Source organism: Notamacropus eugenii, chromosome 7 (genome assembly GCF_028372415.1).
Source record: "Notamacropus eugenii isolate mMacEug1 chromosome 7, mMacEug1.pri_v2, whole genome shotgun sequence".
In the NCBI taxonomy this organism is placed as follows: domain Eukaryota; kingdom Metazoa; phylum Chordata; class Mammalia; order Diprotodontia; family Macropodidae; genus Notamacropus; species Notamacropus eugenii.
This window is the reverse complement of record NC_092878.1, coordinates 143,220,174-143,240,811: the sequence shown is the minus strand read 5'-3', so window position 1 is coordinate 143,240,811 and position 20,638 is coordinate 143,220,174. Positions and strand designations below refer to the sequence as shown.

The following is a 20,638-nucleotide window of genomic DNA, read 5'->3' as shown; positions in this document are numbered from 1 at the left end:
TTTCATTGACCATTTCTATGCAAATGATTCTGGGATCTGTAGATCCAGCTCCATTCTCTTTTCTGAGCTCTAATCCCACTTCACCAACTATCTGTTAGAACCTTATATCTTAGTGGAATCTCAAACTCAACAGGACCAAAACAGAAATTATCTTTTCCCCCAAACCTTCCTTTTTGCAAACTTACTAATCACTGCCCAGGCCATCACTATATGTTCAGGTCTTTAGGTTGGGTTCCTCAGGGTCCTCTGTGACTCCCCACTCTCCCTCACCCTCTACATTCAGTTCACTGCCGATATCTCTCATATATATCCCATTCTCTCCACTCACACAGCAATCAAATTAGTATTGCCTTTCACCATTTCTTCCCTGAACTACTGCAATACCTAAATAATATCCTTGTTTAGAGCATTTTCCTGTTGGTCCCTCTTCCACATAAGCCACCTAAGTGATTTTCCTAAATCACAATTTGGACCAGGTTACCAACTGACTCAATAAAACTCCAGCAGCGACCCATTACTTGTAAGTAATGAATGAACTCTTCTGCTTGGCATTTAAACTTCTCTACAAACTTATCCTTTCCTATCTTTCTGGCCTTATTAACATTATCCCCTTCATGTATACTTTAGTCTAACTATACTGGTTTACTTGAGGGGTCATCATCAGTTATCTTGATTCTTATCTCGCCACTGGACTTCAATGATTTTGGAGGAGAGAGTGAGGCAGGTGACTTTACACAGCCCTGCCTCACTTAAATCCAGTTCACTTGTAAGTCGAGAAATCTCCCTCCTTATGTCATTGGTCCTCTTCGACCCATGGACAAACAACAAGCACAAGGGGCTTACTTGTCATTACTCATGCAGAACAAGGAAATACTCTACCTCCCATCTCTATCCCTCATGACTCCAATGCTCTCCCCCCTCATCTTCTTCTCTTAAAATCCCATGACTGATGCCTTCCTCTTGAAGGTTAGCATGATGACCTGCTAGCACAGGTTCTTGGATCTGCTTTTCTTAAAGGAAAGCGACTTTTAAAGGGTCAACATTTTCTTTAATTACATTCTCTAGTTCAGGGGAAAAGTCAAATACAAACAGAGAAAATACAAGCAGAGAAATTAGCATAAAGACCAACAGACATGTCTCTGACTTCCTGAATCAAAGCAAGATTGCTACATACTTTATATACACCACTGGATCAGGAGAGCCTTTTACATCTGAGCAGTTGGGGGGGAAGGTCTGAACCTATGGCTACTTAGAGTCTCCGCCAGATAATCACAAGGCCCTTCTCATAAGTGAGCCCCCCAAAGCAAAATACCAGAGATTATATACACTTCTCAGAGCCAGAAGGCATCACAATCTTCTTGACTCGGTGCCTAATTAGAAATTGACAAAAGGTGTGAAAGCCTTCCTACAAGTAAGCCTCGCCTAAGCAAGCTTCCCTTAATGAGCTCTAAGTGAGCCCTATTACAGGAGGGGAAGATCTTAAATCCCATTAACATTACAGTAGGTGCATATACACACACACACAAATGGGTGTGTGTATATGTCTGTGTTTGTGTGTATATATTGATAGATAGATAGATAGATAGATAGATAGATAGATAGATAGATAGATAGATAGATAGATAGATAGATAGATAGATGGATGGATGGATGGATGGATGGATGGATGGATGGATGGATGGATGGATGGATGGATAGATAGATAGATAGATAGATAGATAGATAGATAGATAGATAGATAGATAGATAGATAGATAGATAGATAGATAGATGATAGATAGATAGATAGATGGATAGATAGATGGATGGATGGATAGAAGCATACACAAACTTATATACATGCTGCCTCACTATTACAGTGTGAGCTACTTGAGGACAAGGGGCTAATTTTTACTTTTCTTTCTATTCTCTGCACTTAGCACAGTACCTGGCACATAGTAAGTTTCTTGATTGACTTCAGACACTAACTGTTGATCTTGAGCTAATGATTTAACTTCTCTTTGGCTCAATTTCCTTATCTACAAAACAGGGATAATATTAGCACCTACCTTCCAGGGTTATTGTGAGGATCAAATGAAATAAAAATTATAATAGTGTTTAATATGTCACTTTGCATGTGTGTAGGCACTGTATAAATGCTGTCAGTGATGAAGATGATGATGATGAAGCCAGAAAAGAGCAAGGGCATATAGAGATATATGTTAGAAACTGAAAGTACAGTTATCCCTTCCATCTCGTGGAGGTTTTAGGGGCACAGTGCCCCCACAGTCTGAAAAATTGCATAAAATTTTTTGGTCTTCCCTTTGTACCAGGGAAGTCTGAATTTTTTCTTTTTCATTAATGGGGTATTTACAATACCTTATTGTAGAATCTGGGTTGGTTTTATATAATACTATACAGATATTTTATGCATTTCTGAGTTTCTAAACTTTTTCCGTGACCTCTGCTGGCCTTTCTGTGTTGTCTGTGGCTTTTGCAAAACTTTCCCCAAATTCCTATTTAATTTCTTTCTCCAAGTCATGATATGTTGAAACCACAATGGGAAAGTCATGATGTAGGAGGGATAACTGTAATATGGCACAATTGGAATGGGGGAAATTTCCAGTTCATTCTTGTTTTTGTCGGTGTCCAGCACAGTTACTATGATTTGTTCAGCTTCAGATAAGGAAGGAGTCTAGTGGTGAATTCCATTTGTCTAATTTTAATTTTTTCTTAATTGCAGCAGGAGGTTGAATGTGTCAAGCAAACTTACTTAATGAGCGTTTAGGAGGCATTCATCAAAGCAGAAATTCAAGAATGTAATAAATCAACTTTTAATAAAGTTGGTTGCTTTTGTTACGTCTTAAAACACTTTATATAGCTCCTCACTCATGATTCTTGATCTAGGAGGTTGTTGGTCAAGTATGAACTGTGCAGAGTGTTCATGTACCTGCATGTAAGTCATAAATCATGCCCGTATCAAGTTTCAACATAAACTTACTGACATTTGACTTTGCACACGCAATTTAATTCATTTCTACGCTCTTACTTATTGTCATCAGGAGTTCATTTGATGTCAGTCTCAGTTTTGTTGAGTGAACTTTTTACCCACTGGAAAAAAATTGCTCTGTATTTACGTGGGAGTTGTACTCAAAACTATCCAATAATTTTGGTCCTTGCTTTGCACCTGCCAGTGGCTCACCCTCAGTACCACTCCCACCCCTACCCTTTACCACCACCACCTCCTTTCCCTGCACTCCTCCCCTGCCAAGTGAGCAAAAAAAAAAAAAAACAAAACTTTGTGAAACCCTACATTGGACTCACTGTGGAAATGAAATGCTTCCTTCGAATCCACCAATACTAACATTGCTGGTGTTGTATTACTTTGATCGGTGAATTCTGGGAGGGAAAAAAAAACAAGCAGAAAGAGGGGGAGTAAGGAGGCAAAGTTCAAGCTTGTATGGTATCCTCCATCTGGCTGGGTGCCCAGGCCTTTTGAGTACCTCCCTCCCCCCCACCTTCAGAAAGATAATGATTGATGAGGGTATTTACTGTGCCAATAAGGTCAATGATTGGTGAGACAACCAAATTTGCCCCTCAGGGATGTCCACCTTCTTTCCTGCTACTAGTTGGGGAAAGGTGTATATTGATCCTCCAGTATCTCTCTCTCTCTCTTTGCCATGAAAAGAGAGGACTCTAGACAGAAAGGCCATTTTCTGCTGCTAGTCAGAGGCTCCTTGAGCTGACTTCTTATGTCTAATGCCAGCCTGGATGAGGATGTTTGTCTAAGGTCAACTGTCTTTTTAAGGCCTTTTTCATAAAGGAGCAGTTAATGATGAAAAGAGCACAGAAAGTGTTTTTACCTAAAGGAAGAGATTCACACTGATTTTTAAATGATACATGATGTCATTGTTATGGATAAACATTCAATACCTAATGGGAGTAAAAATAAGAATTTTGTTTTATTATAAACATCTAAAATATGTGTATAAACAGCTTTCAGGTAGGATTTTGGATAGTTTTGACAAGAAATTGGAACTTTGGCATAGCTCTGAGGACCCAGGACTTGTCAACTGTGAAGTGGTGACCCTTTTGTGTGGCAGTAATTTTAGAGAAGCAACAAAAGATCTTTATGAAAAACTAGAGAAATATACATGTAAACAAATTCAATTTCAGGGGCACCGAACAGGCACCTCCCTTGCTGGAGAGGTCAAAGCCAAGGCATGAGAAGTACCTCTTAGAGGTTTTATGACCAAAGAGAATAAAACTAAGAAAATGAGAAATATAAACACTTGGAGACTGAGATATGATTGAAAAAGGACTTTCTAATCAAAGGAAGCTCTTGCTTCTAGTCTGATCATTGCCATAATCAGTCCCAGAGAAGAATCATTCCTGAACTAATGATTCCTTTAGACTCTAGTTAGGCCTTCCTTAAGAATGAAGCAAGAAGTTTTTGATGTGGCACATTGTTTCCTCAAAATTGACAACTGAAGAAAGATTCATGATTTTTCTGACTCAGATTTAAGCCAAAGACTTTAGACCAGGAAATTAAAATAATACTTTTTAAATATTTGCAAATGTCAGAAGAATAGCGTGCTTTCGCAAAGTTAAGAACATCTGAAAATGAGATTAGAAGAAGGGCAACAAACAATTGAAACATGGAAAATATTCACATTTCAATAAGAAATTATTTTCTGTGTCATCAACAGCGGAGCCACCATTTTTAAGGACTATGGCATCGTTATTCTCATCATTTTACTTTTTGAATGAAGTAGAGGCATCATTAAAGACAACAAAGCCAGGAAGACTGGTTAGACTAACACCAAGAATACACAGAGGGCATTTGTATCGGAGGATGAAACACAATTTGGAGAAAAGTGAAGGTTTATTTCTCAAGATACTTGAAAGATTTTTATAACTTTTTTTTTCCATCAGTTACAGTGGAGCCTCTACGCTTGTACTATGCCATCATAATCCCAAAGGTAGCATATGGGGAAATAGAAACAGCAACAAAGAAAGCAAAGATGGAAGGAACAGTTAGTCTACCCTAAGAATATGTAATCTTTTGTACTGGGGACAATACACTTTTGAAGGATCAGTTTCCAAATTATTTGAAATAATGGACACAAAATGCTTGAAAAAAACTACAGATCTTATTTTTTATTTCAAAGGTGATACAAGAAAATATCAGTAACTACTGACTCACATGCCTACTTGCTGATACAGTTTAAAGAATGAAAATTAGCTATGCACATATAGAAGGCATGCTTTATGAAAACATGAAAAAGGAACAGGTGAGCTTTTACCAAAGATAGTCCAAAGCAGAGTATATCTTTACAGCTAAACAACTGACAAAAAATGCATAAAACACATTATTCCACTGAACTTTTTGCTGTTACCTAAAAAAAAAATAATTTGGTTCAATAGCATATGCGGCCTCTTTAAAGACTTTTCTTCAATCAGAGTCTTTAATGCTTACATTAATCTATAATATAATATATAATCTATAAGATTTCCTTGAAAAATGTTAAAATTACTCTGTACATCTGTGACTTTCTGACGATTGATACCAAGTGAAGTGTAACACAAGGAGAAAAATGTCCATCAAAGATATTTACCACTCTTCCGGAGGTTAATAAATGTTTGTTGTCCATAATACCTATGGTCTCTAGACTCTAGACAACATCTAACTATGTAGCTGCATGTCTAACCCATGCAGCTGGTCTGTCAGTTAATGTAGCTTAGACAGATAAGGGAGAGCCACAGTGAACCCAACCGAAACTAAACAGGAAGAGGAGAATAGTTTGCCTTTGGGAAATTTTACAGTGCTTTGAATGACCTCCCATGTCTCCCTGAAACAAAGGCCCATGTATTTACCATCTTATTCTTTGGCTGATGTTGTATAGTTGCAAATCATGGAATTCCAAAGTCTCCAAAGAATTAAAGTTGTTAGTCACTCAAAGGGCAATGGAGGGTGGATGGTGGGCGTAAGTATGCTGCAGTTTATTGTCACCAAAGAATTACACTTCAGAATCACCAAAAATATCATCAAAGTGATGTAAAAAAGAGGTAGGATGGCCAGGCAGTTAGAATGAACTTAGGTAGGAAAAAAATTACATTTTATTTCAACATAATTTGATTCTTTTCTATACTTTGTGTATTTTATGCATTTTTTAAAAAGGGGGTTTATGAGAATCCCAAAGGGCCCATAACACTAAAAAGTTAATAATACTTGACCTAGAAAAAAATTGGCACTTTGGGTGGATCCCCTGTGGAAAGGAAAGAATAAATAAATACTTATTTACTGGCACCTTCTATATGCCATGCACTGTGCTAAGTGCTTTACAAAAATTATGTAATTTTACCTTCATAACAACCCTGGGATCTAGGTCCTAATATTATCCCCATTTTACAGTTGAGGCAGACAGAGATTATGTGACTGTCCCAGTGTCACACAGTTGGATATAAACTCAGGTCTTCTTGACTCCAGGCCCAACACTCTGTCTGCTGGACCATCAGCTGCCTTGGGTGGTAATTTTGGGAGGTAGTTTACTTTCTGACAACAAGGGAGAAGCTAAAGTGTCTACTGATCCCCAACAGAAGAAGGGGACAATCCTTTCAAGGCCTGTCTTCCCCCTTCTCTTCATGGAGCTTCCAGGGAGGAGAAAGGGGAGGTATACCAGGGGACACTTAGGGGGCAGTGGTACCAGGAAGTTCGGAGGATTGGTGAGTGTTCAGGAAGTGTCATCATCAGAACTGTAGCCCTGGTGCTGACAAAGATCTTCCCTTCCTTACGTCTAGATATCCACTGTGAGCTACAAAGATTCTGTATCACCTTCACAAGGACCAGATTGTTCAGATCCTGGACTTGGTCCTTCCAGAGAGGGGCAAGGAGAGAAACCTGGAGTTTCTTGTCTTTGTTTTATCCTATTCAATCATTCCCTCAAGGGGCTATTACATTGTTTTTTATCTTTAGGTCTTAGTTTTAATTTTTCTCCTGTGTTTCTTATCTAAAACTTCTTTCATCCTTGCAATCAGGGTTGACCAGTAATATCCATAAAGTCATTCAACTGATGGATGAGCCTCTGGAAAACCTGAAGGACTATCCCACCAAGTATTTGTAGTAGAGAAGACATGAGAAACTTGTAGCCATTTGCTCATGGGAGTTCCATATGCCCATCCACATCTTCTAGTCATTGTGGAAGGGCTGGAGAGCTAAAGAGTGGACTTGTCAGTTCATAATCAACCGGGGACATTGAGAAAACACATGACAAAATCAAGCATGTGTGAACCAACTTAGCTTGAGTTTTAGAGTTTAGGCATCACTCTTCTAGAGGGGAATTCTTTCAATGGTATGCTGTCTGAAGAAGGACAAGGTGTTGGTAAAGTTACTGTGGAAGCCGATCTATCTTCTCAAAGTCCTAGAGAGAGTGGATCACCATTGTACCCCTAATAGCTGAAGAATTACCTAGCTGCTGCTGAATTTGTGTAATTTCTTACATTCAGGAGTTGATAGTACTTTGGGGTTCCATCAGCTGACTGGCCTACACTTGGGCCTGAGGCTGGAGGTGGGTGGGTAATAGAGCTGGACCTTGCTACCCCTTCCTTTCTATTATTATAAATTACTTATCAGGTCCTGTGAGAATGTCTCTGTTCAGCAGCCCTGACGTCCTTTTTGGTTTTGGGAAAAGTCTAAGTTTCAGGATCATGACTTGCACTGAACTAGAAAGAAGGACTCCCCAGAATGTCAAAGGGTTATTTTAATAACAACCTCAAGTTCTTTTTTCTTCAGGAATGCTTTATGTTTTTTTCTGTATCTGTTTGTAAGCTGTATTTTATTCATTTTCTGTGGAATAAAATATTTTCCCATGTCCTGCATGCATTGCTCAAGAGCTGGGGCCCCTGTTGTCCAAATTAGGGGAAATATAGACATGAGCTGTACCATGAAAATTTATTTTTGAAGATTTTCCTGGAGTAACATTAGCTGTCAATGATCCAAAAAGAGAAACAAGATGTCTGGGGTCAACTTCCAAATTGAACCTAGTCTGTGTGGGCCCATATCCTTGGGATGAGGATGGGGCTAGACTGTAGGTTATATCTGCAATATGTCAAAATAATCTTACCCTCAGAGAGGGGGAAAGAGGCAAGAAAGAGAAAGAGGTAAAGGCAGACTCCTGTCTTTGAGGCCTGAAGGAGAGTGACAGAGTGTCATCCTAGATGACCAATTTTTGTAAGATTATATTTAAAAGGTAATGATTTGAGGACACTGAACGACACAGAGATAAATGTAAGCCAGTTTGGCTATAGCTTATGTACCTGTTTCATTTCTATCTATCTACTGATCAAGAGATTGATCAATCTGTCCATCTCGCTCGACTAACTGACTTTCATTCAACTGGACACAGTGGGTAGATTGGCTGCTGAAATATGCTGTAGAGGCAAAGAAGACACTGGAATATCCATTATAATGATTCGTGTTTTTGTCATTTATTTCCTCAGGGTAGCATTTTGCTTCCTGGGAAGAAAGTTATAGAGCATCCGTACAATGAAGAGAGCCCAGGACAGTTCCTTTTTGAAGTGGTTCCAGGTAAGATACTTTTCATTAAATTCTTCCCTGTTATGTTGGTAAAGATCACAGATATTCAGCTAGAATAGAGGCTTTGGATGATTAATGGTTCTATTTTAAAAGGAAAAAGGGGTAGAAATAAGAAGAGTTTGGTTTGTGTTTTGATACACATACTTTTTAAAGACAGAATAAGATGAATACAAAAATTCTGATTTCTCATTTGTAAGCAGAGCTGATGCCAGACATCTTGTAGGCAGGGCATGGGTGTTTAGCTTCGATCTTTAGGGAAGATTGGAAACATCTATTATTTTGGCAATGCTGGTGAGAAGTGAACGTTGACAAGGTAGTTTGCACAGGCTCTGGGGAGCAAGCTTACCATGCTGTTGGCTCCTATGTGTTATGTCTCAGAGGAGACCAAGCTCACCATAGGCCGCTCCTGTTGTATGTTTCAATTCTACTCTCAAAGTATTTGGATTAGTTGAGTTCAGGAAGTTCTTTCCAGATCATCAGATTCTGTGCTTAATTCTTTTGAGAGACATTCATTCTTCCAGAAGTCTCTAACATCACTCACCATATACATGATTCCCATTTCACTGTCCAGACTCTAAACATCTTCATTCATTTCAGCTGAGCTGCTCTAGTTATATAAAGAAAAAGGTGAGGATATGAATACTGGATTCTAGATGTTGGTTCTAGATGTTCTAGGTCAGTGGTATCAAACTCAAATGGAAACAGATCCCTGCATTGGTATAGTGACTTAGAAAGTCACAAATTAACATTATCTGTGTTGTATTGTATTTTTATTTATTTTGTGAAACACCTCCGTCTATATTTATTTATATTTACTGTGAATCTTCTGTTGGTTTAAATAAATAATAAACTATCGTCTATGGATATTAATAGCTCACATTTCCTTGAAATAACCTATAAGACTGAGATTCACAGAGGTTGAGTGATCTGCCTAAGGTCGTAGAAACAGAAAGTAGCAAAGCTCAGATGTGAACCTCTCAGATGTTCTAGCCACAAGTCTCCAGTCATCTTCACTAAACCACATGGAGTGGTGCTAAGTTCACAGAATACTAAAATTACAGAAACGTGACATTTCAAAGTTTTCAAGGACCCCAGTGGTTGTCTAGGCCAACCTATACCTGAAAAAGAATCTCTGTTATATTATTTCCCAAAAGAAGGCAGACACTTAAGTGTCTTTCTTTCATTTGAAGACTTCCAGTAAGGGAGATTGTGTTACCTGCTGAGGCAACCAGGTTTACTTCTGGATGCTTGTAATTCTTAGGAAGTTTTTCTTTTCCTTTGATTAAATTTAATTTTCCTCCTTGCAATTTCAAGCCATTACTATTCCAAACAAACAAGTCTAACATTTCTTCCATATTCTTCAAATATTTGAATGATCTTTAAATATTTGCACCCAGAGCCCACCCCACCCCCACCCCGAATTTTCTCTTCCCTACGTTAAACGTTTCCACTTTCTTTACTCAAGTCCTTGCAGAACCCTGCCTGCCCTTCTCTGTATCGATGTCCTTCCTAAATGGTGGCACACACCAATAAACACCGCGTTCACAAGGACAGAAGACAATGAGACTATCACTCTCTTACTTCTAGACCCTAGGCCTCTCATAATATATCCCCAAACTGCATTATTTCTTGAGTCACACACTTGACTCAGGTGGAGCCAAAGATTTTTGGAATTTTTTGTCTGGAGAGATTGCAGTTGTTTGAGAAGGACCTGGGGGTTTTAGAGGACTTCAGTCTCAATGTGAATCAGTAGTGTGATTGGGCAGTCCAACACCTAATGTGATCTTGAGATGGCCTGCCGTGGGAGATGGTGGTGATCCTTCCTTAGAGGCCTTCAAGCAGATGTTGGCTGGCCACTTGTAGAGCACATGATAAAGGGAATTCCTTCTACATATGGGTTGGACTAGGTGACCAATCAGGTGCTTTCTAACTCTCAGATTCTGTGCTTAATTATCAGGAACTGTTTTTTCTGCCTAGTGATTTTCTTTCTCTTGATGTGCTCCCTTTTCTACAAAATGATCTTTCCTCTTCTTTTTTCCCTCCATTCTCTAATGTATTGGTGGCTTAACCCTTCCTTACACCATGAACATGTTCTGCCTCTAACCTTTTGTTCATTCAAGGGAGAGATTAAAAATTAAGGCCTGCTACAGAACAACAGTGGTGCTAAGAAACTCTTCCAAGCAGCAGTAGACACAACTGCCATTTGTTTAGAAACTTCCTGGCAAGTTTTCTAAGTTTGCTTAGTAACAATGTTCTTCTTAAGTATCTGGTGAAATATAGACAGGTAAACACAGATAATCATACCCCTAAAGAACTGTAGGAAAGACCTACTGTCTCTCCTTGACAGAAAACTTTTCCTAAATATGTGGTTCTCATTTTAAGAATTAGCATGATTCTTTGGTATTATTATTAATTATGAATGGAATAGGAAGGCTACGTGATCTATTCCTAAGCAATGTCAGTTACAGAAAGAAATAAGATCCCATCAACTTCCAGTGGATTTGAAAGTAATATAGCCTGTGTATGTGTATATATGGATATATACATATGTATATGTACGTACACACACACACACACACACACACATATATACCTGTTTGTATCTAAGGGCAGCCATCTTGGGGGGAATTAAAAAAAAAGAAATCTACATGATAATTTTGTTGGATATTTGAAAGCAATAGTAAATTGTGCATAGTAGATTTGCCATTTCATGTGTAGTCATCTTTTTTACTGTACTATGTTATGGGAAAAATAAAACTATAAAGGACATATGAAGAACAATGCTATCTACATCCAAAGAAAGAACTGATTAAGAGAAGTATGAATAAAATAATTTTATATACCTATACCTATGTGTGTCTAATGATCGCCCTCTTGGGGGATGGGGGAGAGGAAAGAAAAAGAAGAAATTTCTATGATAATTTTGTTATATGTTTGATAGTAGATTTGAAGTTTCACGTACAATCATCTTTTTGTTATACTATATTATAGAACTTTATTCAATAAATTAAAAATTAAATTAAAAAAAGAAAATAATTTGTCCTATAAGTTTGAGTCAAAAAGGACCATAGAGATAGTCTGGTCCAACTTTATCATTTTACAGCTCACTTATTGTCTCCGTGTTTCTCTGCTCTGTAAATGAAGAATGATTCTAAGTTGCCTGCCTATTTTATAAAGTTGTCATGACAGTTAATTATTAATGTGGGTGAAACCCTGAGTAAGTGATCAAACCCTGTGTAAGTGTTCGGTCTTTGCATGACTTCTAGGTTTCCTGGAGTTTTCAAAGTATCCTGTGAAATTACCAGATGCTAATTAGCTGTGCTGATATTGCTCTGCCATTGGAAAAGAGGAACAGTTCTAAAACTATACTTCCTAAGAATTAAACATTTTTAAAAGGAAATAAATTTGGGGGGGGGATATTTTTAGGTTTTTAAAAGCATCTCAATGGCAGGGTATGGAAAAAAATATTCCAGTTTTTTGAAAAAAGAACAAATAGTGAAAAAGAAAAGAAAACCAAACTATGGTTCTACAAATATGTTGACAATTTTCCCCCATTCATCTACAAACCTAATTTTGTGCTGAGAAGTATGTTTTCTTACTATAAAGAACGCCTACTCACATTCTCTAAATGGTTTGCATATATTAGAAACCCAGAGTAAGCGGGGAAAAAAAAAGGGCAAAAAAACCAAAAACAAACCCAAAACCAAACAAACAAATCCTGAAAAGCAACAGCAACAACAAAAATAGCAACAAAGCAACCCTGCACCCTGCAGTGTTCAGGCTGCACTCTGCTGTGGCACACACAAATGGGATTGTCATAGCTGTTTGTGGTGGACAGTCACCACCAGTGTGACTACACGCAGCTAACTGATACAGAGTGTGTGTGTGTATATGTGTATGTGTGTATATGTGTGTGAGTGTGTGTGCATATGTGGGTATGTATGTGTGTGTGTATGTATATATGTGTGTATGTGTGCATATGTGCATGTGTGCGTATGTGCATATGTGTGTATATGTGTGTTTGTGTGTGCGTATATGTGTATGTATGTATATGCGTGTTTGTGTGTGTATACGTGTGTATGTGTATGTGTGTGTATGTGTGTGTCTGTGTGCAGGGGTGAAATGTCAACTTATAAAGGATGTGTTAATCATTAACTAGTGACTCAACTCATTTCAGAGTAATAAAATAAACACCAAATTAATGCCATCTTCAAGTGCAAATATAATACATTTTAATTGCACTAATGACTTTTTCTTTTTTTCCAATTAGGATAGAAGGTAGGAGGGAGAAAAAATAGATTTCTGTTCATTACAGGAAAAAAAAACACTACAAAGAGGGAATAGTTTTATAGAAACTTAAAAAAGAAGTCTATGACCACATGAAGAGTGAAGTGATCCAAACCAGAACAATTTATTCATTAATAAGAACATAACACAAACAACTGTGAAAGGCTTAACTGATTAATGAAGTGACCAGCCATGACATGATCTCCGTGCGTGTTATTGACTGACAGTGACATCATAGACTTAGAATGCAACATGAGACGTACCTATATATAATGTATATATGATTACTATCATATGTGTATGAGTATATACACACACATACACATATATATATAAATAGAAACATGGATAGATTTAAATATATAAATATACACACATAACATTGCCAATGTGGTGTTTTGTTTGACTGTGGACATTCTTACAGACATTTTGCTCTTTTTTTGTTTTTTTGGAGGGGGTGGGGCAAGAATGCAAAGGAAGAGGAAAATATGTCCAAAAACTTTTTTCAGTTCAAAAAATGAAAAGAGGGTCAGTGATCTTGACCATGAATCGAGATGTATTGGGAAGTGCAGCAGCCGTCTGTGATTTAGGAGGGAGAGTAAAGACTTGTAAGTCTATGCTGGACTAAGGATCATGGGGCAGAGCATTTCTGTGCTTTCTCTGCAAGATGAACTTGCAAAAGAACTGGGATAGAGGGAAATTTTAAAAAAACGAGAGAGAAGATGATCCTGCTTATTTATGCTAAAATGGAGGCTAGTTTAAAGATGGGGCTACTCAAGGAGAAAACTATAGGACTTCTCTGTCTCTCTCTCTCTCTGTCTGTCTCTCTGTCTCTCTGTCTCTCTCTCTCTGTCTCTCTGTCTCTCTCTCTGTCTCTCTGTCTCTCTCTCTGTCTCTCTGTCTCTCTCTCTCTGTCTCTCTCTGTCTCTCTGTCTCTCTCTGTCTCTCTCTGTCTCTCTCTCTCTCTCTCTCTCTCTCTCTCTCTCTCTCTCTCTCTCTCTCTCTCTCTCTCTCTCTCTCTCTCTCTCTCTCTCTCTCTACCTCCAAACGCTTTTGAAGTTCTTGAACATCTCTCAGTGATTTTTATGTTCATTAGTCACTTGAAGTCCTCCACAGGAATTAAAGGCAGAAGCTGCACAGTATTAACAGCCTTTGAGTGGCTGAGAATCCTGATGAGCCAAATGGTAATTTGTGGAACCAAGGAAAAAAGCTAAAAGCAGAAAGGATGGAGGAACTGGATGGTACTAGCAAAATATTGCCCTTCTAGTTTCCGGCTTTTTAAAGTTGTACGTGTGCTAGCTCAGATCTTGGGCACTTTTGTATAAGTCATGTGTGACTCAGAACTGAAGCATTCTTGTGGCTGAGATGACATGACTATTTTCTGCCTGATCACTAAACAAGAAGACCTTTAAAAAGAGACTGCCTCTCTCTGGCAATAGGGACTGCCTTGTGTCTTTGGTGACCGTGAGATATAGATAGTAGAAGATCCCAGGTCAATAGCACAGGATAGGAAGTGGCAGCAATTTGTTCAATAGGAGGTATGTTCTTTTGGAGCATTGTTTGTGGTTCACATTTCTTGACCCCCACAGCAGTCAGAAGTGCTTCTTTCTGTACCACTAGGGATGAAATTGTTTCGACTTGATCAGCTTTTTTGGTAAAACCAGTTTCCCGCTGAAGTTGTAAAAAGGAATGTAAAACACTCAGGCAGAACTTCTGATACTTTCCTCAAGAAGCTAATCTTCAGTATTTCTGGGGGATTTTGGATTCACTTTAAGCTAACAATCTCTTTATCATCTGTCCTGTGAAACAACTTTAGCTGGCTTGGGGTAATCACAAAGTGCCTCCAAAGGGATCATGGTCTCTCCCTTGCCACCTCGCCATACCACTGGCGGAAGGATGATGTGTTTCTCACTTTCCACCCAGACTCACGCATCTCCTCAAGCCTCTGCATCACTGCCAATATTACTATTAAGACTGGTGACTGCTAGTCTTCTTTTCTTTCTATAAAGACTATTCAGGATCCCATCTGGGGTTTCTTGGCAAAGATACTGGAGTGATTTTCCATTTTCTTTTCCTGCTCACTTTACAGATGAGGAACTGAGGCAAACAGGGTTGAGTGACTTTCCCGGGGTCACTCAGTTAATAAGTATCTGAGGCCAGATTTGAACTCAGGAAGATGAGTCTTCCTGACTCCCAGCCAGGCACTGTATCCACTACACCACCTACCTGCAACAGTAACAACAGCAACCATCCCCTCAGGCCAGATGCTGCAATAATTGGATCTCTTGGTCTAGACTCTCTTCCCTGATGGGGAGCAGTTCGAGTCAAGAAAGCTCTGGAGAGCGGCGTGTATATCTGGGGGGATGGAGGGAGGGAATGGGCAGGCCAGGGAGTTGTCCAGGAAGGGGGATGAGGGAGTGCTTTTACCAATCAGCATTTTCCGTTTGTGACAGTGTATCAGTACAGCACATCTGCAACCTGCCAAGGGCTTTGTCAAGAATCCCAAACCCAAAGCCCTGACCTTATGCTGGACTCTGGAACATACACATGCCTCCCAAGAATAAGGGCAGACTCTGACTTGATTCAAGTCTTTCTGGTGCCTTTTTCCCAGAAATCTCCACAAAACAGTCTGAGAAGCCCCAGCTATTAAATGATACTAGTTAATGGATTCTGAGATTATGTTTTTCATCTTTATGGAATGAAGGACTGCACACAATATAACTCAGTTTAAAAATTTCAAATTCTAAATAAAGATAAGTAAAATCTATTCATGTAACCCTGTTTGCCTCAGTTTCCTCATTTGTAAAATGAGCTGTATTGGCAAGCCACTCTAGTATCTTTGCCAAGAAAACCCCAAATGGGGTCACAAAGAGTCAGGCATGACTGGAGTCATGTAACTGAGCTCTTCTCAAATATCTATGAGCTATTTCTGTTATTGTTTAATAAAGTTCCTGACAGTACAGATTAGCTAGAAGAAGACTCCAGTGATCACATACTGCATCACATTTCATTTGCTTGGCCATAGAAGATGAAGTAACTTTCCACAATTGTCCAAAAGCATAAGAAATAGAAAAAAAGCTGAACAGCCCCTCTTATAAATGTATGGAAAAGACAGGAGGACCATAGGGCCCCTCAGACTTGCCACCACATTAGTCACTTCTAAGAAGTCTCTGCTGGGCCTCTCTAGAGTCAAAATACTGATCTAAGATCAGAAAACAGAGGCATCCCAGAGGAGGGACCAGGTTCTTGGGAAATATTCATTATGAGTTTATGGTGACTTGCCAGGGCTTCAGAACATAGACTTTCTTTTGGGGACAGAAAATAGAGATCATTCAGATCAGCTCTTCCACATCAGTTCAGTGGAGGTGTGTGTTCATCCTTCATTGTCAAAGAATACCATGCCATCAGAGAAGTAATGACAAGACTTGCACTTGATTTTGTTTTGAGTGAGGAAGGGTTATGCAGCCTTACTTCTCCAGAGCCATCTGAGTCCAGTAACCAGATATTCATCTGGATGACTGGAGATGACTCAGGATGAGGGAATTGGGGTTAAGTGACTTGCCCAAGGTCACACAGCTGATGAGTGTCAAGTATCTGAGGTGAGATTTGAATTCAAGTCCTCTTGAATTCTGCACTGGTGCTGCCCCATGGTGGGTCAGTGGAGGTAGTTCCTTGAACAACAGTTAAGTGGAGATGATTAAAAAGATTCTGTTTGGGATCATTTATCAAAAATCTTGCCAACAAAGAATACTAAAACAAACAAACAAACAAGATTCTCACAAAGGAGTCATTCAGACTCAGAACAGCAATCACTTTGTTCAACCACAAACAAAGGAAGTAAAACATCAATTCAAGTTCTTTAATGAGTTCTTGCTCTTTTAGAGCTAGAAGGTACTCTAGAGCCCATCTAAGCCAATCCTCTTTAATAGATCAGGAGACTGAGGTTAAGACAGGTTAAGTCACTTGTACCACATATCACAGAGCTAGCAAATATCAGAAATAAGATTGGAACCTGGGGTTTTTCTTATTCCAGTTCTAGTACTCTAGTCATTATAGAATGCTGACTCTCCAGAAGAAAGAAAGAAAAATCCATATGCCTCACAAATCCATGTTGGAACCCAGGGCCAATTCTTCTTGGAATCCTTCAATAAAGATTTTGTAAGACTCTCATTACCTTTGGTAGAGCCCTAGAGCTTAAAGGGAAGTGATCTCTGGTTCTTCCTCACTAATTCCATGTTGTGGATGCCTGATCAATGCTCTGTGTAACTGTTGCATTAGAAAGACTTAATCTTATTTCCTGCTAGTGCCCCTTTACACCAGCTACTTGTAAATTTACTGTACTGACTAGAAGAGGGGAGGGGAGATGGTGGTCAGAAGGACCAGAATAAGATACAGTTTTAACACATTCATAGAAGGACACAGGATGCACAGAGAAAACAAACTTCCTTTTCTGTAACTTTTTTTTCTGAAATGCAGTCTTTATGGCCTGGCTGAATTTTCTCCTTCAGAATTTCTCCAAAGTAAATATACCCTTGGTACACACCAGAGAACTTTTAAAGTGGAAACTCAAGCGTGTTCAGCCTCACTGCCTGTCCCTTTATGGCAACTGCCAACTTTGTTATGGGAGAAATACCTCTTCTCTGAGCTCACATAGTGGGTAACTGCTACCAAATACATATTTACCACCATGCAGAAATTTTTGAGGTAAAAACTTAGATTTTATTATCATGCTCAAGCATAAGTTTAGGGCTCCAGAGAAAACCTGTAACCTGATTAGGATTCTCAAAAGTCCAATTATAGGCAAAATTACTTCAGAGAGAGAAAATCATTCATTTATATATCGCAATCTTGTATATGATCCCATAATGCCATACTTCCTTCAATGTCATAAAATACACATAGTTAAACAGAGTCCTAATCTCATCCAGCCCCTAAGGAAACAAACTCTATAGGTAAACTAAGTCAGATTATAGATTAAACTGCATTTAGAAGATTCACAAATAGGTTGATTGAGGAAGAGGATTTACATGTTGCCAAGGAATCAGGGATGGCTAAGATTCTTCCTCTGGCCTTTTCTCTAGGGAAAGCTCAAGACCTTAAGTAAATTTTTATATCCCCTGAGACAGGTTCTGTCAATTTAAATTAATTTTAAAAGTCTTTTAGTTAACCAAAAATTGCAGGAGGAATGGCCCTGAGTCCCAAATAATAAAAGGAAATAAAAATTTCCCGTTATAACACCCCCCTCCCAAGGTAAAGTGCCCTTAAAAGCTTGTATTTCCCCTGTCAAGTCACTTTTTTGTCTGCCTGTCTCTTCCCCCAACCCCAGGGTTTAGGAGTAAAGGAGGCCTGCAGCTGCAATTCGCTGTCTGATGATCTTAGTGCTGTGGAAAGATGAAAGGCTAATTGGAGATCACTTTCCAGCTGGCTTACTCTGCTGGTTGTTTGATTTTCCTAGTAAGGCAGGACTACTCACCTTCAGGACGTAAGAAAGGCTCTAGACTGACTCCCCATTGGCCTGCCTTTGCTCTATCTGCATGGCCTTTCCTCCCTGGTACTCTGAGGCACCTCCAGTGCTGGTGCTGTGTGCTTGCTTCCCGTGCCCACCTCTATCAACTTGGTAATCTCTCCTATCTCTTCTTTGTGTTTCTTTTCTATTAACAGAAGAGAAACGGATCAGGCCAGTGGCATGAATTTAGCCATCCCATCAGTAGCTGCAATGTGAGGGGCTCTGTAGCCCACTAATAAGTATCTGGCAGTTGTTACACGTGGAAGGTGTGTCCTTACACGTGTATAATTCTACCCTGCATTCTATCCCATGCAAAACATTGGGTGGAGAGAGGCACTACTTACACCTGCCATTTGAGGGGTCAGAGACATGTTTTAGGGCCGTCTTGTTGGAGAGTTTCCTAGATCGTGGGATCCACATTCACATACATAGATCCCATATTGCAGAGGAGTTGATCCAGAAGCTAAAGTATCTGAAGCAGCTGTACTGGTTCCCAGAAATCTGACAAGAGGAGAAAGAAACTGTTGTTCCTTCTGGGCCTATCAGGTAGGTGGTAGCCTGACCAAATGCCACGGAAATAAGACAGATAAAATAAGTGATATTTTAAATGCCAAAATGAAGCCAGGAATATCACCTCAGTAATGCTCAGGAAATATCTATATGGTGAGATCCCATGGAATGACTCAGAATGAAAGAGAATACTTGTCTTTTATTAATTTAAAAAATTTTAACTTCTCCAAATGCAAGTAGTTTGACAAAGATCTAGTCAGGAGTCCAAGATGGCTAATTTCCCTCCTTCAGTGGCTTCTTGAGGTACCTTCTAGCACTCTAAGGGAGGATTTTTATATTAACTTGTTTAGATTTGTCACATACATAGTATGAAAGAAGAAAGGATACCGAACAGTAGGTGAACTATGGCTGCTCAGGAAGCTAGGCAAAAGAACTGTCTGACTTAACCAGTTAAAGGTCATTTGCTCTTTTCTCCTTGAACAGAAAGAAAAAATCTATTATGTGATGTGTCTATGAAACTAACCCCCCAACTTCACTTTTTCACATAATGATATATAATTATAGGCAACTGTGTGGCACTTTGCCTTGGAATAAAAGACCTGAATTTTGTTTGTTGAAGTGGGTATCAGGCAGGTTGTAGCTTGTGAGTTATTATGAAGTGGTACTTCATTCTAGCTGTTTCTAGAGGATGAAATTGAGAATTTCCAGACTCCAAATTTAAACTAGGCTCTAGTTGTTCCCTAATATATCAATAGTGTTGGAACATTCATGTTTTTAAAACAAGCATTATTAGAAGATCACAAAGGTAAGAAAGGATCAATTTATAAAGGGCTTTGAATGCCATATAGTGGATTTTATATTTTATTCTGGAGGTGATAGGAGCCATTGGAGTTTTTTTAAGAAGGAGGTAACATGGTCAGACCTGAATTTTAGGAAAATCACTTTGGTAGCTGACAGGGGAAGGACTGGAGTGGGGAGACACTTGAGGCAGGACCTTCAACCAGTAAGATATTGCAATAGTCCAGGTGTGAGATAATGAGGGGTTGGATCAGAGTAGTGTCTGTGTCAGATGAGAGAAGGATGTTGTGAAGACAGAACCCATAGGATTTGGCAACAGACTAGATATGGGGGAGGGGGAGAAAGAATGAGGAGTCCATGTTCCTTGGGTTGTGAGACTGGGTGATTGGTAAAATGGTGGTATCCTTAACAGAAGTAGGAGAGTTAGGAAGAAGTAAAGAAAGACAATGCATTGTCTTGATACAGATACACTTTTGTTCAGGAGATCCCAAAGAATGGTACAGGGAAAGGTAGTGCTCTCCTTTATTTGATACTTACATTTCCAGAGGAAACATGGGATTTGGATGGTAGGTTGAAATGAGCCTATCTGACTAGGCATAGACCAATGCCTGACATCGTACACAAGAATAAAGTTCAAATGGGTACCTGATCTGGGTATAAAGAGTGATACTATAACAAATTAGTGGAACAAGGATTAGTGTATTTATCAGATTTATGGAGAAGGGAAGAATTTTTGACTAAAGAAGATATAGAAAGCATTATGAAGTACAAAATGGATAATTTTGATTACATTAAACTGAAAAGTTTTTGCACAACCAAATCCAATGCAACCAAGATTAGAAGGGAAGCAGAAAACTGGGAAAGAATTTTTCAACTAGTGTCTGTGATAAAGGCCTCATTTCTAAAATATATAGAGAACTGAGTCAAATGTACAAGAATACAAGTCATTCCCCAATTGATAA

The 20,638-nt window shown here is 39.0% G+C and overlaps 1 protein-coding gene across 1 annotated transcript in view; it reads left to right on the top strand.

Moving 5' to 3' along the window:
- Positions 1-20,638, top strand: part of ARHGAP24 (Rho GTPase activating protein 24) — a 92,313-nt gene that overhangs the window by 12,181 nt on the left and 59,494 nt on the right. Inside the window, exon 3 of the mRNA XM_072622791.1 lies at positions 8,479-8,566. Coding sequence (XP_072478892.1) covers positions 8,479-8,566 — 88 coding nt within the window. The remainder of the gene's footprint in view (positions 1-8,478; positions 8,567-20,638) is intronic.